Source organism: Haliaeetus leucocephalus, unplaced genomic scaffold (assembly GCF_000737465.1).
Source record: "Haliaeetus leucocephalus isolate CR32 unplaced genomic scaffold, Haliaeetus_leucocephalus-4.0 Scaffold41, whole genome shotgun sequence".
NCBI lineage: Eukaryota > Metazoa > Chordata > Aves > Accipitriformes > Accipitridae > Haliaeetus > Haliaeetus leucocephalus.
In genome coordinates, this window is record NW_010972477.1 from 1,746,814 (window position 1) to 1,762,634 (window position 15,821).

General features: G+C 44.4%; 1 protein-coding gene across 4 annotated transcripts in view; it reads right to left on the reverse strand.

Moving 5' to 3' along the window:
- The window catches only part of HUS1 (HUS1 checkpoint homolog (S. pombe)), a 23,249-nt gene extending 7,428 nt beyond the window's left edge, over positions 1-15,821 (reverse strand). The window contains exons 1-8 of one of the 4 annotated variants that reach the window (XR_774943.1): positions 15,770-15,821; positions 15,345-15,472; positions 14,601-14,777; positions 13,819-13,926; positions 12,813-12,887; positions 10,663-10,762; positions 10,179-10,310; positions 8,811-9,371 (exon numbers count right to left, since the gene is read on the reverse strand). Coding sequence is in view for 3 of the 4 variants with exons in the window: in XM_010576766.1 (XP_010575068.1) it covers positions 9,289-9,371; positions 10,179-10,310; positions 10,663-10,762; positions 12,813-12,887; positions 13,819-13,926; positions 14,601-14,777; positions 15,345-15,472; positions 15,770-15,821 (855 nt within the window). In the remaining variant the exon portion in view is untranslated. Of the gene's footprint in view, positions 1-7,692; positions 9,372-10,178; positions 10,311-10,662; positions 10,763-12,812; positions 12,888-13,818; positions 13,927-14,600; positions 14,778-15,344; positions 15,473-15,769 lie in introns of those variants that run through there. The other 3 variants (XM_010576784.1, XM_010576777.1, XM_010576766.1) reach the window with 3 other exon arrangements.

The window sequence follows — 15,821 nt, forward strand, 5'->3', positions numbered from 1 at the left end:
CCCCATCCCCCCCCCCCCCCCCCAGTGGGATGGGGGAGAAAATTGGGAAAAGCAGTAAAACTCATGGGTTGAGATAAGAACGGTTTAATAGAATATAAAAAGAAGAAACTAATAATGATAATGATAACACTAATAAAGTGACAGTAGTAATGATAAAAGGATTGGAATATACAAATGATGCACAGTGCAATTGCTCACCACCTGCCGATCGACATCCGGTTAGTCCCTGAGCGGCGATTCCCTGCCCCCCACTCTCCCCAGTTTATATACTGGGCATGATGTCCCATGGTCTGGAATACCCCATTGGCCAGTTTGGGTCAGCTGCCCTGGCTGTGTCCCTTCCCAACTTCTTGTGCCCCTCCAGCTTTCTTACTGGCTGGGCATGAGAAGCTGAAAAATCCTTGACTTTAGACTAAACACTACTTAGCAACAACTGAACACATCAGTGTTATCAACATTCTTCTCATACTGAACTCAAAACATAGCACTGTACCAGCTACTAGGAAGACAGTTAACTCTATCCCAGCTGAAACCAGGACACCTTGTAAACAAACATTGTGGGGTTTTATTATTTTTTTATTATTTTATTATTAAACATCAACTGTCCCTTGCACCCGAGCACTCTTCCAACACGTTTTCCTCATGCCAGGTCCAGCACGTCCCAAGATTCATTGAGCCAAGGTCTAACGTGTCCCACTCTCCACACACACAGAGGCATGAGTCCCACGCTGAAAGCAGGCAAAAACATTACAACGTAGTAAGAAGCCCAAAATGGGACGACCCTTGCATGGATGGGATCTGCCCAGAGTGCTGCGCACTGATCAGAGGCTTGTCTGAAGCTGCCCAACCCAGTGTTCCCAGTATCTGAAGGGATGTAAGATTATCCATACTGGCCTCTCTTTCATTATAGTGTTACCTTTAATAAATGGTATTTTAAGTGATACTTTACAGTGGCTGAGTGCCTTTTTTACTGGGATCATAACAAACCAGCACCTTTTGGTGTGAAACAGATGAAGAGGACAGGAGAGCTAAAATGCTATAAAGAGAGAACTGAGTGATCAGAAGGACTAGAATTACATACATGGATGAAATTTGAACACAAACCCAGCAAAATGCAGCACCGTTCCCTCAGGAAGCAGAACCAAAATATACCAATGCAATGTAGGAACTTGTCAGTTTAAAACAACAAAAAAAGCACAAGCTCTCAGCTGCAGAGGTGTTAACGTAACAGATGTTGGATTAAAATTAAGGCACAAACCTCCAGTAAACATACAAAAAGTACACACATAACCTTGTGTACTACATACTCACGTTCAGGAGCAACTACTCCAAGTATGTACCAGCACAGAAAGATGTCAACAACATCACCTTCAGCAACAGAGTAAAAAAATCTTCTGTTGTATTCTGCTTAGCAAAATTAAGGTAGCACAGGCATACAAGTGGCTTCAGTAAACATCTTGTGGTATAGAGGAGAGCTTTTCTTACTAAGAAGATGGAAAAAAATAAAACCTATCTCAGTGAAAGGGAAATTGTCAGCAGAAGAAAATACACATATAAGGCCTTGTGATGCAGCTTTTCAGAGTAACAGAAGTTAGCACAGAGGTACAGCAGCTTCCCTCCTATCCCTCAGTGCCTGTCTCCATCCTCTCACCAGGGCATTAACTAAGAACGCATGGATCTGTCTCCTCAGTAGGAATTAAGGGATCTGCTAGATTTTACAAGGCAGGGACAGCAGCACCCAGAATCAGCTCCCCAGCTCCAGAGAAAGAAAAGTTCATCAGCATGTGTACTCAGGGGAGGAACTGGGAAAGCAGAGAGCACCAAGTGTTGGTCAGGGGTGGGTGAGCAGCCTCTTCAGGCCAACTTTGCAGAATGCAAATCACTGGTACTATTTGGTAAACTATTCCAATTGCACAGCTCTCCTAAACTAGAGACCTAAACTCAGTGATTTAGAGTAGCAGATGTTAATCCTCTTTCTCCACATTCTTATCTTAAACCTTGGGTCTTTCTGCAGATAATAAAACAATTCACAGGAACATCATGCCTGTTCTACAGATTTTTCTAGTACACAACAATAAAACAATGTTTTTAAGCAACTTCTCTTGGCAAGAGTGCTCCTAAACTTCTCTTTACAGCTGCACGGCAAATGCAAGAACAGTCCCACATTAGGATCCCAACTCCCTCACCAGCCCCAAAAGCTTCCATTCCAGATTACTCATCTGTTAAATGCCTGCCTTCTACTGCACTACTACTATTTTAACTGAAATACAAGGTCAGGAAGCTAGAAATCTCTCCAGAAGCATAACTCAGCAATAGTTCATCTCAAATACAAATATCAGGATAACTAGAAAATATATGTTAAGTTTTCGACTTCCAAGATTTTCTGCTATTGGAGGCAGAAATCTTGTCCAATTGCTTCCCAAAAACATCATATTGAGGCGCCCAAGCCCATGGCTTGAACGCTGCCTGATGCTCAGTGCTGCTTGAACTCAAGTCAAAACAAGCAGCAAATGCCTTCCGGACTGTAATATATGGTCATGTCACACCTCAACTCCTTTTCTGACAAAGCAAAAAACACTCAACCTGAAAACCCAGAGCCTGAACATCCCACACATTCAAATAAGTATTCCTAACAAAGAAGAAAAGAAAAACCCCTCTCGCCCTTTCTGGAGGCAGAATTATGTACAAGCAGCACCATTAGGGAGATGAACACTTACACCTCAAATTTCTGCAGACCTAGTGACTCAACAGCCCAAGTGTCAATTGGTTGAAAACAACAGTGTAAAGCATATATTTGCCTGAAATGTTTGATTAGATCTTAAAATTTATGAAATTAAGACAGTGATCCTTTTCCCCCATGCCATCTTACAGAGCGATACGGCAAGACTTACAGAGCCAAATAGTCTATAACAAAAAAATCAGAAATTTATATATAAACCAAACCAGTAACACCTGCAGAATTGTCTATCCCCCCCTCCCAATACTGTTGATGCCTCAACCACATAAAATTAAATTACTTCTAACATTTGCTGATAGGTTATGGAATGCCAGAGGATGTGCAACTCACTTGTTTGAGGGGATGGTGCTAGACCCAGATGTTAATATCAAGAGAGAATCTGAGGTTGTTATTTGCCTGATACATTTAGGTGTGATGCTCAGTCCCTGTGCTTGGCCTTCCAACCCAGACACCAATGTCCTTCCACATATTCCAGCAGTAAGTCTAGAGCATACTTCTCTGCTAAACATCATTATCTCACTTCCATTCTGGCAATAACTGTTGAGACATTAAAGTAAACCAGTATGGCTCAGAAGCCCAACTAAAATCTCTTTTTTTTTGGTCTCATTTAATAACAAGGCAGAAATGGGACTACAGCTTGAAAAGTATATGGTCCACATCAATATAAATTTTATTTGCACTGAACTGTTTATCCTGCCTACCAACACCAAGTTGTCAAATTTTCAATCTATAATACAGATGGTGAATTTGTAGAGAGGTGTTTCCAAGAGACATTCTCCAAAATCAACAAATATTTTGAGGAAGGCACTAAGTAATCAACTGGGATCACTCCTATGAAGCATAGAATTGCTTGGGACCCATACTAACAGGTATACTTAGATCCAACAAATGTGATCCCGAAATGAAATTCAACAATATCTACCGCTCACCACCCTCAGTATCCATTACCACAGTGGATGTGCAGCACAGTCTTACGCAAAAGAAGGAGCTTCCTTAAAAATGGAGGCGAAAAATCCCCTCTCCTCCCTGGTTTTGATTTTTGGGTCTAGCAAGTGACCAGAGGAAGTCAGTGACTTCATATATTCTTCAGTAGCCTTTAGTAGGGGTTTCAATATGTATGTTATTCATGCAAAATAATGTGTTCACAAAATAACACTTACCTAAAACGTAGATCTGTGCCTGCACAGTTTTGGGAGCTGGTATCCCATTGACTCACCAAGGAAGAAGTTGATTGCTCCAGACAAAATTTTAAGTAGAATTAGGCCAAACACATTACAGAATTTAGCCTTAGCCCCTTGTTTAACCATACAAGTCTTTCACCCGGTGTACTCTGTAGACAGTAGATGATAATTAAGCACAAATTATCTACTGTCAGAGTGAAATAAAGCAAGTTTGTTGCCGAGCATGTATACGCCTGTGTGGACACAGCAGGAGTAAACATGATGAGGCAGGAGAACAGAGCTGGCACCAGAGAGCTCATGAAGCAAGAGCCAGAACTAGCCAGCTGCTCCAACCTACCTGCAGCCTCAAAGAACCTTCACTGGGAATTTCAGACACAGCTACAAGAAAGCAATTGTATACAGTCACTTGCAAGCATTAATACCCACTTTCAGAATACCACAATTAAAAATTAGGATCATTTAAGTATATATTTTATGATAAACCATCACCAAATTCTGTTTCGATACAATCATTTGCTAGTCTTCAGAATAAGAAGGACAAAAGGATGGAAAACTGCAAGCGTATGTGGTAGAAGAGTGCCCCTTTAAGGTTATCTGGTCAAGGACCTTTTCAGTGCAAAAAAGGGCTAAGAAGAAGAGGAGGAAACCATAAACAAGAACATAAAGGGACACAAAACTGATTAACAAATGATAAGAGAGGCGGTGTATGTGGGAGTGTGAGAGTGTTTATTCCAGCAGGTTATCTGACTGAGCACATCCTATATTGGGATGATAAGGAAAAGGAAGGGGACAAACACACAGATGTAAAATCTGACCAATTAGCATTAGCAAAGACAATAACCAGAAAAAAAACCCAAACCCTGGTCATTCACACTAATCATTGGGCTGTCAAGAAACTGCAGGCTATATAGCTTTTGGCTGGGATAGAGTTAATTTTCTTCATAGTATTTCATATGGTGCTACATTCTGGAGTTGTGACCAAAACAGTGTTGATAACACAGGGAGGTTTTGGTTACTGCTGAGCAGTGCTTACCCAGAGCCAAGGCCTTTTCTGCTTCTCCCCCACCCCACCAGCGAGGAGGCTGGGGGGGCACAAGGAGTCGGGAGGGGACACAGCTGGGACAGCTGACCCTGACGGATCCAAGGGATGTTCCAGACCATATGGTGCCGTGCTCAGCTGGAGGAAAAGAAGAAGGAAAGGGGGCACGTTTGGAGTGATGGCGTTTGCCTTCCCAAGTCACCGATACTTAGCGTGATGGAGCCCCGCTTTCCTGGAGATGGCTGAACACCTGCGTGCCGATAGGAAATAGTGCATGAATTCCTTGTTTTGCTTTGCTTGCATGTACAGCTTTTGCTTTACCTATTAAACTGTCTTTATCTCAACCCACGAGTTTTCTCACTTTTACCTTCTGATTCTCTCCCGCATCCCACCAGCAGGGAGTGTGTGAGCAGCTGCGTGGGCCTGAGCTGCCTACCGGGGTCAACCCACAACACAGGCAAAATGCGACTTCACAACTGATAAAGATGCAAATCTCAAGGACCAGCGTGCTGGACGGGGTGGGTGGAAATATGACAACTGACGAGGCAATGTGCAGGGCAAGGGGGAGCGGGGAGGAACAAAGGGGGAGTAGGCAGACAGTCGTATAAGAGGGGTCAGTCAATACGCTCATCGCTGCAGTCTGTCCTACCTTCTTACTAAGTCCTTTCTTCACTATCTCTGTGCAACCTCCCTCTTTATCCTGTGTGTCTACGTCCTGCAAGGACTAGGTGTCAGTTACAGAGGGGAACATCATGAGTGGGATTTGTGCCAGCTACTGGAGTCAGACCAGGGCTGTAGGTGCCCCAGGGCTGTGTTGTCAGCTACTGGAGCGAGTGTGGGGGTCCTAGCCACCAGCCACTGGGGTGGGAATGGTGCGTGTCCCAAAAAAAATCAATTACTGGGGGGGGACTGGCATGAGTGAGGCAGGTGCAGGGCTTAGTGCCAGAGGCTGGAGCTGGACCACAGGTCACAGCCCATGTACCTGTCGCTGGTTGATGGGGGCTGTCTGTGTTCCCCAAACCGTGTGTGTGTGTGGGGGGGGGGGGTTTGCTGTCAAACTTGAAGCCAGTGAGTACGAGGGCCTGGGTCAGGGCTGGGGTATTAGTCAGGCAAAGGGTCTGTGCTTATATCCAGAGGAACCCGTGAGTATGGGATGCCTGTGGGACAAGGGTGTGAGTGCTGCATGTTTGCTCATGAGCGCAGACCTGGATGAGCCAGCGAATAGGAGACCAACAAGGCAGGTAAGAGGGCCAGGATCTGGGCAGGGGTACTAGGTGGACAGTGCCAGTACTCGAGGGATCTACAAATGTGTATGTGCTTATGAACCTAGAGAGCATTGTATGTGTGCCTGCACTGGTGACCTTCTGTCTCTGCCAGATGAAGAGGAAGGGGATGCAGCTGCCTGTGCTTTTTTTACGTGGGTCCTGTAGGTAGATGTAGTCAAAGGCATGGCTTGTTTGTGGCAGTCCGTGACCAGCCACATTAGTGTTCTGTGTGTGTCTGTATGTGTCTCTGGGACACAAGCTCAGCTTCACTGCTGGTTGAACCTGCAAGCGGGGAAGCAGCAGCTACATCCCTCAGCCCAGGGCATACACATCCCTGGTACCCAGGTACCTGAGGCTGGGCTCCAGTAGCTGTGCAGGAGTCGTCCTGGGCCAGAGCTGCTGGAGGTGGTGGCCACACCTAACATCCTGTAAAAGACACGTGCGTTTAGGAGAACAAAGTGTTGGAGAGAAGCTGCATGGTCTCACAGTTATTTTGTAGTCCCACCAGTGGCTCGTCACTCCATTTTGTCTTGGTGGCTTAAGCCACAACAAAAATTTTCTGGCATAAACAATTGGTTCATCATGTGGAACCAGCCAGGGCTGTTAATGAGAAATGTTTCTGCTCATTTTTGGTGTTAGGGAGCAGCAAAAGCGAGGCTGCTCCAGGAGTGAAGAGGAGCCAGGAGCAGAGGGTGGCCACAATGCAGGTTAGGCAGCACCACTACAGCTGGGGCACAGGCCCACAGAACCTAAACCAGGCAAGCAGAACCAAGAGGTGAGAGCAGCAGCTCCCATCCAAAGCCAATCCATGAAATCCAAACATCAATTCAGGAACAGGGCTGGGCCCAGGCCCATCTACAACATACCTTAGGGGAGTACAGGATGCCACAGCCTGAGCTGAAATAGGACCTGTGGGCCCATGGTCAGGGTGGGGTGGGTAGGGGTCCCTGGTGAGGCTGCTTAGGGCCATTAAGGCCCAATACTGCCCTCAGGGCTCTGACAGCTGGATTCACAGCAGGACGACAGCAGGTTTAAACCTGAGTAAGTATTATTTTCCCTGTGATCAGCATGTATGCATCAACTGGATGGCAGAGCTGAGCTGTATCCTTGTGCTGCATTTAGGCGGGGAGGGCAAGAAAGCACCGGGGCTAGAGAGACTTCACCTCTGTTGGTCCGTCTTAGCCTCCTCCCCTCCAGAATATGAAATGGACATCTCACTGCATACTTGTGACCTGTACCAGCATCACTCCCACTTTATTTTTTATTAAAAAAAACCCACAAAACCAACACATTTTCTTGCAATTATAACGTTTGATCTCTTTTTAAAAATAGCAGTCACAGAGCCTGCACAGCTGAGAGGCCATTATTACTAGTTCTTATGCTATACCAGAAAAAGCCATTTCCATCAGGTTATACAGAAGGCATTTTTCAAAGGAGAAAATCCAAAGATTTCAAAGCCTAGTTTCATAGTGCATACTCTGTATCATACTTGGACAGTTTTTCCCCTCTCCTCAGGAGAAACTCCAGGAATATTTACCACATACCTCTTACCATGCACTTGCTGTAACTTGGTGTACAGCTTTTTTCATCTTACACAGATTTTTTTGGTAATAGCAGTCACCCATGAAAACTAACAGGATTTGGAAGATGCTTTCTGGTTAGTCTGATAGAAATGGTGGAAGAAGGCAAACAAGCATAACATTCCTAGGCCACTGCCTCCCCTCCAGCATTCTCCTGACCACTTGCATCTGCAAGAACAGAAAGACTAATTGCTCCCTTAACCTCAATGTCCCTTGGAAATAAAACAAACCAAAAAAACCCAACGCTTCTGCCCACCACAAGAGTTACCATCTAGCAGAAACCCCCAGTCCCACCTGGCAGCAAACACTCACTATTTCTAAAACAAGAAGTTTCACAAGATATTCAAAACCCTGTGGAACACCAAAGGCTCTATGGAACACGTCTGCATAACAAATACAATCACACATGGAATAAGCAGGAAAAGACCTCAGAAGATAACCAGGAAGTAGAAGCAGCAGCAGTACTCCTGTCAGTGAGACTTAGTCATGCTCTTGGCTGCTTGGCATCAGAGCCTAGATGCAATCTCACCATATCTGATGCTGTGATGACACAGGTTGTACAATGCTTTCCATCTGGAAAGGGGAAAAAACGTGGTCCACAGATAATCTGCCCTTTATTTCACACCAATTGTTGTGTTCACACGTCGCCATACGATACTCATTCTGTGCATACATAGAGACCTTCACTGCCCACATTAACAAGATAATTCAGACTGTTTATCTCATCCTCTCAGGCCAAGAGCTAAACACATCAGTTCAAACACTAACAGAACTACTGAGGTATGTTGGAGCAAGTCAGACCAAAAGATACAACCAGGTAGAAACAGATGCTGCTGAGCTGTTGGTGCTCCTCAGCATCCGTTACCTCCCGTTACATGCTGGCAACCACAGGAAGCTCCTCTGCCTCAGACGCATTTCTGCTGCACAACATGCAGCAGCACCAAGTCCATATACATCACTGCTGGAACAGAAGTCAATCCAGTACCACTTCAGGAGAGCTGTGCTTACCTGCCCAGGCAAATACCAGTCTGTCAACCCTGCAGAGGCCTCTCCTGCTCCATGGAGGTATGACAGATTGCTCAGAGATCTCTTAACTTGGAGCTGCATTATCCAATACCGAATACACCCAGCAGCAGCTCCAGAGGTCAATTCTACCTTTATGTTTGTTGACAAGAAAAAAAAGATACTACATTGCCTTCCCCACAGCTCAAAGCATCCCAAAAGCACACACAGATTTCAGGTTTGCTCCCCATAATGCTCAGATGTGCCAGCTCCCCAGTGTTGTGTCCTTCATAGCACATAACTTCACAAAAATGGCCTTCTGGATGAGGAGATATTTTTAATAATTTCATAAATATGGAAATAACATCCATCTGATGGCTGTGTCTAACAGCATATCATGTGAGAGTACCCCAGCAGCTCATGAAAGTTTTCAGGCTTCATAGAAAAGGCCTCTGGTTGGAAAATGACTGTGATTCCAAAACATTCAGGCAAGTGCTGGAATAAAATATTGAAGCGAAACATCCTCATGGAGCAAGATGAAGTGGACAATTCTTTTGCTTACAATATCTGTAAAGAGAAAAAAAACCCCAAAACGCAAATCCAGTTTAAAGCAGGAAAAATACTTTAAAATTACATCTTCTGCAGAATGTCAGCATAAGAATACAATGCTTCTACCACTTCTGACACAAGGATGACTAGACATATCATCCTGTAATATTTAAGTCCTCAAGGGTCTATGAAGCATTACTAAAGAGTCTATGAGAGCTGAAACAAAAAAGGAAATACGTAATGTATAGGCCTATGATGCTATACCCCTGCACTAAACCATAACAGACAGATGTTCTCAGGAAAAGCACACAGAGTTATCAAAATAGGATACAAAACTCTGCACACGCTTCTGCTGGAAAGAACATATAATTTCTATGGTTAGAAACACTAGCTGCATAAAAAGCATTTTGGTATTAGAATCAATTTGGTGCTGAATGTAAGAAAGCATCTGAGAAAAAAACCCTAAACAAACATGTCAACAAATCCCAGTTTCTTTGTTAGAAACTAGGGGCTTTCTTTTAAGACATTCAAAAAATAATACCTCAAAATAATAATAAGAAATAGTAACTTCAAAACAAAGACAAGAAGACACCCATGATTAGTCACACTGAATATTCACCTTGATACTTATAAAAGGGCCTGGCTTTATTTTTTTTTATTTTTTTTTCTTCCCCAAATGCCTAAGGCCTGAAGCTTACTGCCTAAAACAGAAAAATAGCCAAGTTTCAAACAGACAAAACAGAAGACACGCTGTTCTGCCAAGACTACAAGTATGGCAAACATCCCTCCTTAACTGGAGCTTGCAAGCAAAGCTGTTGAACTTACTGCACAATGCTTTTGTGGGATTGACCTGCTGTCCAGCAAGCAGCTGCAGCAGCTTCTTGATGTCTATACGTGCCTCAGCCATGCTTTCCAGATCTCTGCTTTGAGCAGAACTTTGACATCCATCCTCTGATGCTAAAAGCATAAGAGCACAACACTTTAGTCAAAACATCAGAGGGAGTTTCAACACCACTAAGGACACATCTGATAATCACTGAACAGCTGGCACTCAACTGGGTTGTTTTTCAGAAACAGCAGTGCAAGGAAGAGAAAGCCCAGTTTTCCTACAAAGTTGTCAAGGATACTGGAAGAGATTCCCCCCACAAACATGAAAGAGCCATTGGCCACTTTTCTTCTTAAGGTTTCATTTGACGACTTCAAAATACTTGATGCTATTTTGTAAGGACTAACAGAAGTAAGTACTGTTATCAGCATCACACTTAAGAAATGAGATCAGACACAAGAGGCAACTAACAGGGAAACTTACCCCAGGGAGGATTTCCCAAGTCTTTAAAATGTGTTGTTACAGACACTAAGTCAGTTTCTATTTTCAAGTTCATTTCTCCACTCAAGTTTGCTTCAATCACCTGCAATACAATCAATCTCAATTTTAGGCAAGCCCCTTCCGCACTGCAGAATTACAGAAGAATAAAGTGCAGCTCTGTTCAAATATGAGCTTCCAGAAGTACTTCAGTGCCTTCACAGCTCAACTGTACTTGTTGAACATGGTTTGAACATTTGAATGTTCAGCTACAAAATGCATTTCTCATCATTCCTGTGTGAATTATCCTAGACCGACCTCCCTGAAATTATGAAAAGAAATTCAATTGCTCTCCAGTGCTTTTAGAACAAGTACTGGCTTTGGGAAGTTCATGTGCTGAGGAAAAGGCTTTAGAATAAGAGACTGAAGCTGGAGAAATGCAAGTGTTCCTGCATTTCCACCCAACTTTTTAACAAACAGAAAGGCACCTACACAGTCCATATGACACACAGAAAACAGGATGCACCAAGAGCTGACCTGCAGTTGCAGTGTCGCTTTCCAAGACTTAAAAAGAGACAACAGCTGCACCAGAGCAGTAACTCCAAGCAGGACTTTGAACTGCTAGAAATCCTGGAAAAGTGCTGAAAGCTTTCAAATTCTATCCTGACAAAGCGTCCAACCAGAAGGAGACTATATATGATCTTACACAAATCCCAAGCAGATCAGAGGATTCCTAAAGCACATCTAAGCACTTCATTTCTGTGATAAGAAGAATTCTCAACAATTTTAAGAGAGGCTCATAACACAACCAGAATCTCCTATCGAATGGGAGACGCCCACAGATGAATGCTCCCAAACAATGGCCAAGTACTATTTGAAAGAGCTTCTAAGCCCTTTTTGCAGCACTGATCTTGGCCAGTTTTACTACCAGGAAGGATCTAGCACGAATATTTAATTGTAACTCTTGATGTTTTTGCTCTTAATAACAGGAAAGCATGTAGAGGATGCATGTAGCCTGCCTCCTCCCTTAGAGCTATCAAAGCTATTTCACAGAAATTTATTTATTTTAGTGCTTTGGAGCAGGAGGTAAGGAACTTAGGAAGGTGGGTATGCCCAGTGTTGATATGCTACCACTTCTGAGTGTTGCTGAACACCAAAGTTCAATCCCATCATACAGCTATCCCGTGTGAGAAGAGATCCTCAACTCTGGAAACAAAGCAGTTAGTTATACACTGTGCTTAGTCATGTGTAAGCACTTCCACTGAGGACATGGGGAAAGGAAGGAGAAAGAAAAAATAAAACCCCCAAAAGACTGACAAAGGAGAAGAGCTTGAAGTGCTTATTCTTGTATTTGCAGGATGACTGCCATTTGCAAAGTTGCCAGAAACCCAGGGTAATCTCTCAACTCTTCCAAGCCTTGGAAGACTGAAACTGTCCCAGTTTCAGGATTCTTAGTTTACAGAAAATTTCCCATTTATCAAAATTGGTATGAACAGCTCCAAGACCAAACTATTCCAAAGCTCTATGCTTACTTACTAACTTTCATGTCAGTCAATTCTGGTGACTGTGAGCAACAACAACTGAAGAAAACCCAAACAAACCCCTTTTCTGGCCAACTGCAGAGGGCTTCTTTCAATGGAAGGCCCACCAGCACTCCAGGAACCCAGGGTGGACTGGAAACCGACCCTGTCAGAGTCTAAAGCACAGGCTGACATCCAGGAGCTGCTAGTAGGATTTCCTTTAAATCCTACCTCAAGTTTACCTAAAGTTCATCCATACAGATACCTAACACAAGACTCACTTAATAGGCATTTCTTCAATGAAGTCACCTGGAAAGTCTCCAGCTAGCTTCCTGAAGGACCACAATTTCTTACCAGCTATAAAGAGTGGCTTGGAGCAACACAATGCCATGTTCTTTCAAGGATTCAGTACAAAGAGCACCACTTTCTGGGAAGGCCAAGACAAGCTCTTCAGTGTAAATCCTAAAATAAATCCCGTCACTCTCTTCAGCCCTTACACAGTCTTCAGGTGCCTTTAGTTCAATGTCTGACCCATCCCAAAATAAGACATAACACCAGTTTGGGCAACAGAGAAACATGCTATGTCCAAGATAAAATAAGGTCTGTAGGACACATGCCTGAAGTGCCTTAACTTACAATGGAATTGCTGAGATTCTTCATTCTCTCCACAACACTCTTCATTGTTTTCAGCACTGGTAGGTAAATACTGACCTAGAAAGACATAAGAACTGCATTTACATGAATATTTCATGTGTGACTGGGTTGTGATGTGTTTATTTCTCCCTTCAATTCTATCTTATTTTGGACTCAGTTATCTATTGAGTGCAGGGAGCACAATATTTAACTGAAATCAGCAAATGACTCAGGAACAGAGTCCTCTTTCCCGTTATACCAATAGGCCATCACTCTAGCAATTGCCTCACACATACTGTCCCAAGTCTGTGCTCGAAATAAAGCAGAGACAGGTTTTTTCAGATCAGATGCTGACATGACTCCGCATTTGTGTTACTGAGCAGTTAAGAGTTACTATAGCCAAAAAGGTAAGAATATGATTCCCACAGTACTGTAATCGTTTCTGTAACTGCATCAGTGTACATCTGACATAAAAGAACAAAATACACCAAGTTTCTACTGAGTCATATGTCTTCAGAATTTAAATACTCTTAGCTATAAAGGTAACAGACATCTGTAACCTCATATAGGATCACATTTGCACAAAGACCTTTCCTTGCAACTCTGCTAAAAGTCAAAAAGGATATACAGAGAATTTATAAAAATCAGGAGGAAACATATATATCTAACTCTGCCAGGTAGGCCCTGAATTTCAAAAAGAACAGATTATTTGGGCCACTTGGTACCTAGGTGCTCTGGCCTATAGCCATTCAAGTCCTTTGCTCCTCCCTTCCTCCACTATGAGGAGTATCACAGCAACAACTGGCAACCACCTGCTCCGGTTTTACAGGTTCTGGACCCTCTTGTCAAGATGGAAGCCATGTCCCATCCCTCTGCAAACCTCTAGCCTCCAGCCTTGCCCTCTTTCCTTTCACCTCCTCTCCAAAACCCACCGGTAGTATACTCAGCAGCTATAGTATTCCACTTGCAACCTCCCCTTTCCATACGGAATATAAAAACAGAGGCTTACATCAAAGTCTGGCACACTGGGCTCTCTGAAGTCATTCCATAATCTTCTGGGAATAACCCCCACAGGAATGTCATGTGTCACCATCCTACTGCTGCTTGATAAGGATGGCTTGAGGGAGAGAGAGGATGTTCTTGCAGTTAAAAACAGGATGTGAATTCTGAATTCAAATCTTTCAGACCCTCTCTGGGAAATACTGTAACTGAGTGCCCCAGACACTCAGTTCCAGTTTTCCATAGGCTCCTATCAGTCTGCTCTTAAGCAGACTTCCCTTTTGAATAAGGAAGAGGTTGTGAGGTGTCAGTCATTAGTATCTATAAGCTATCCTGGGAGCTGAAGGGGTGAATCAGTGAAGACATATTAACAACAAAAAAAATTTGCAAGACAGCAGTTTGAAGTGGAAGGCAGGACAATCAAAAGCAAAACAAAGAGCCAAACACTACACTGAAACCCAATGGCTTCAATGAGAAGGCAATAATCCACAGAAGATTTAGAGAATGAAGGAACAGAGAAAAGTAGACATTAGAAAAAGGATCTTCAATCACATAGCTTTCATTCTTCTTTCACCTCTTTCTTGCCTTTTGGAAAACACAAAGCTGATTCTGTGTGCTACCAACCAGGACAGCAGGGAAGGCTAGTGAAATGGAAAACGGCATGATTTTTCTTTATTTAGTTTTCTAGAATTACACCAAAGACTACCAATGCTTCTATCAGATCTTAGGAAAAGCACTTAATTTTTAAGAGCTTTTTCTTAGTAATGAAGTTAAAAGCATGGTTGCACTTACTAGCTCCACAGCAACTCTGAGACAGGGACAGTGTTTGTTAGTCAACTTGATCTTCACTGCCTTAGCATTCTGGGCAGTTTTTAATGCTCTCGACAGGTTCTCAGGCACCAACTCTAAATAGATTTCATTGTGCTCTGCAGCAACTCCTTCCATCTGAAATTCATCGAAGAAATTCCCCTACAATTTTTGAAAGTTGGGAAATAAAATAAAGCAAATGAAAAAGAAAAAAAAAAAAAGACAGAGGGGCAAGTTTAACCTATCAGGCCTTAAGCTTAGAACTGCATGTGTACAACGGGAAGCTTTCCTGCGCCTGGCATCACCCGCAGGAACCAAGAAGCCCATTGCTTCAGGCCAAACCTACTAATTTCAGATCCTCCCCTAACATCAGTCCTCAAACCAAGGGGTACGATGGGTGAGTTATGCTCTCCTGTTTCCAGTTTTGGGCAGGGCCCTGCGGGCCAGCACACACCGAAGCTTGCCGCTGAAGCGACAACCAAGGTAAAGACGATGTCTGGCCAGAAACACGAGGCCCACGCAACTAAAAGGCAGCCCTGCAAAACAAGAGTGCCTTCAAGGGCCTCGAGAGACCCAGCACACCTCGGGCGAGGGCCACGCACGTAATTAACGCTGCCACGTGCGCAATTTATGCCTCCTCGCGCGCAATTAACGCCGGCTCACGTGCCAGACCTAACCGCCCGCTCTGGCTGTCAACGGTGCATGGTTATCGAACCTCCGCGGGCTTACCTGGCACAGCTCGCACCACATACTGACGCCTCCATTCGCTACTTTATCGGAGAGGATGAAATACAGCTTGCTGACGGTGAGGCGCAGGGCGCAGGTCTTGGCTAACTTGGCGATGGTGTTAATTACACCTGGCGGGGGGGGGGGGGGGGGGGTGTTACCGCGGTAATCGCTTCACACGGGGGCAGGGGAGAAACGTTCGGTCCCCAAAACCGCAGATCGTGCTGCTGCGGGAACCCCCCCAACGCCTCAGGGCGAAGGAAGGAAGGCGCCTCACGCTGCCTTGCCCCCAGCGACGGTCCTCCGCGCCGCCGGCCCGGGCCTCGGGGCGCCCACGGCCCCTCCTCTTCCCGTTCCCCGGCGAAGGCGGCCCGGGCACAGCCCTCCTCCTCCTCCTCCTCCTCCTCCTCCCGCCCTGGCCTACTCACGGCTGAAGTGGTTGAGGCAAGCCAGATCCACGATCTTAGCCCGGAATCGCAT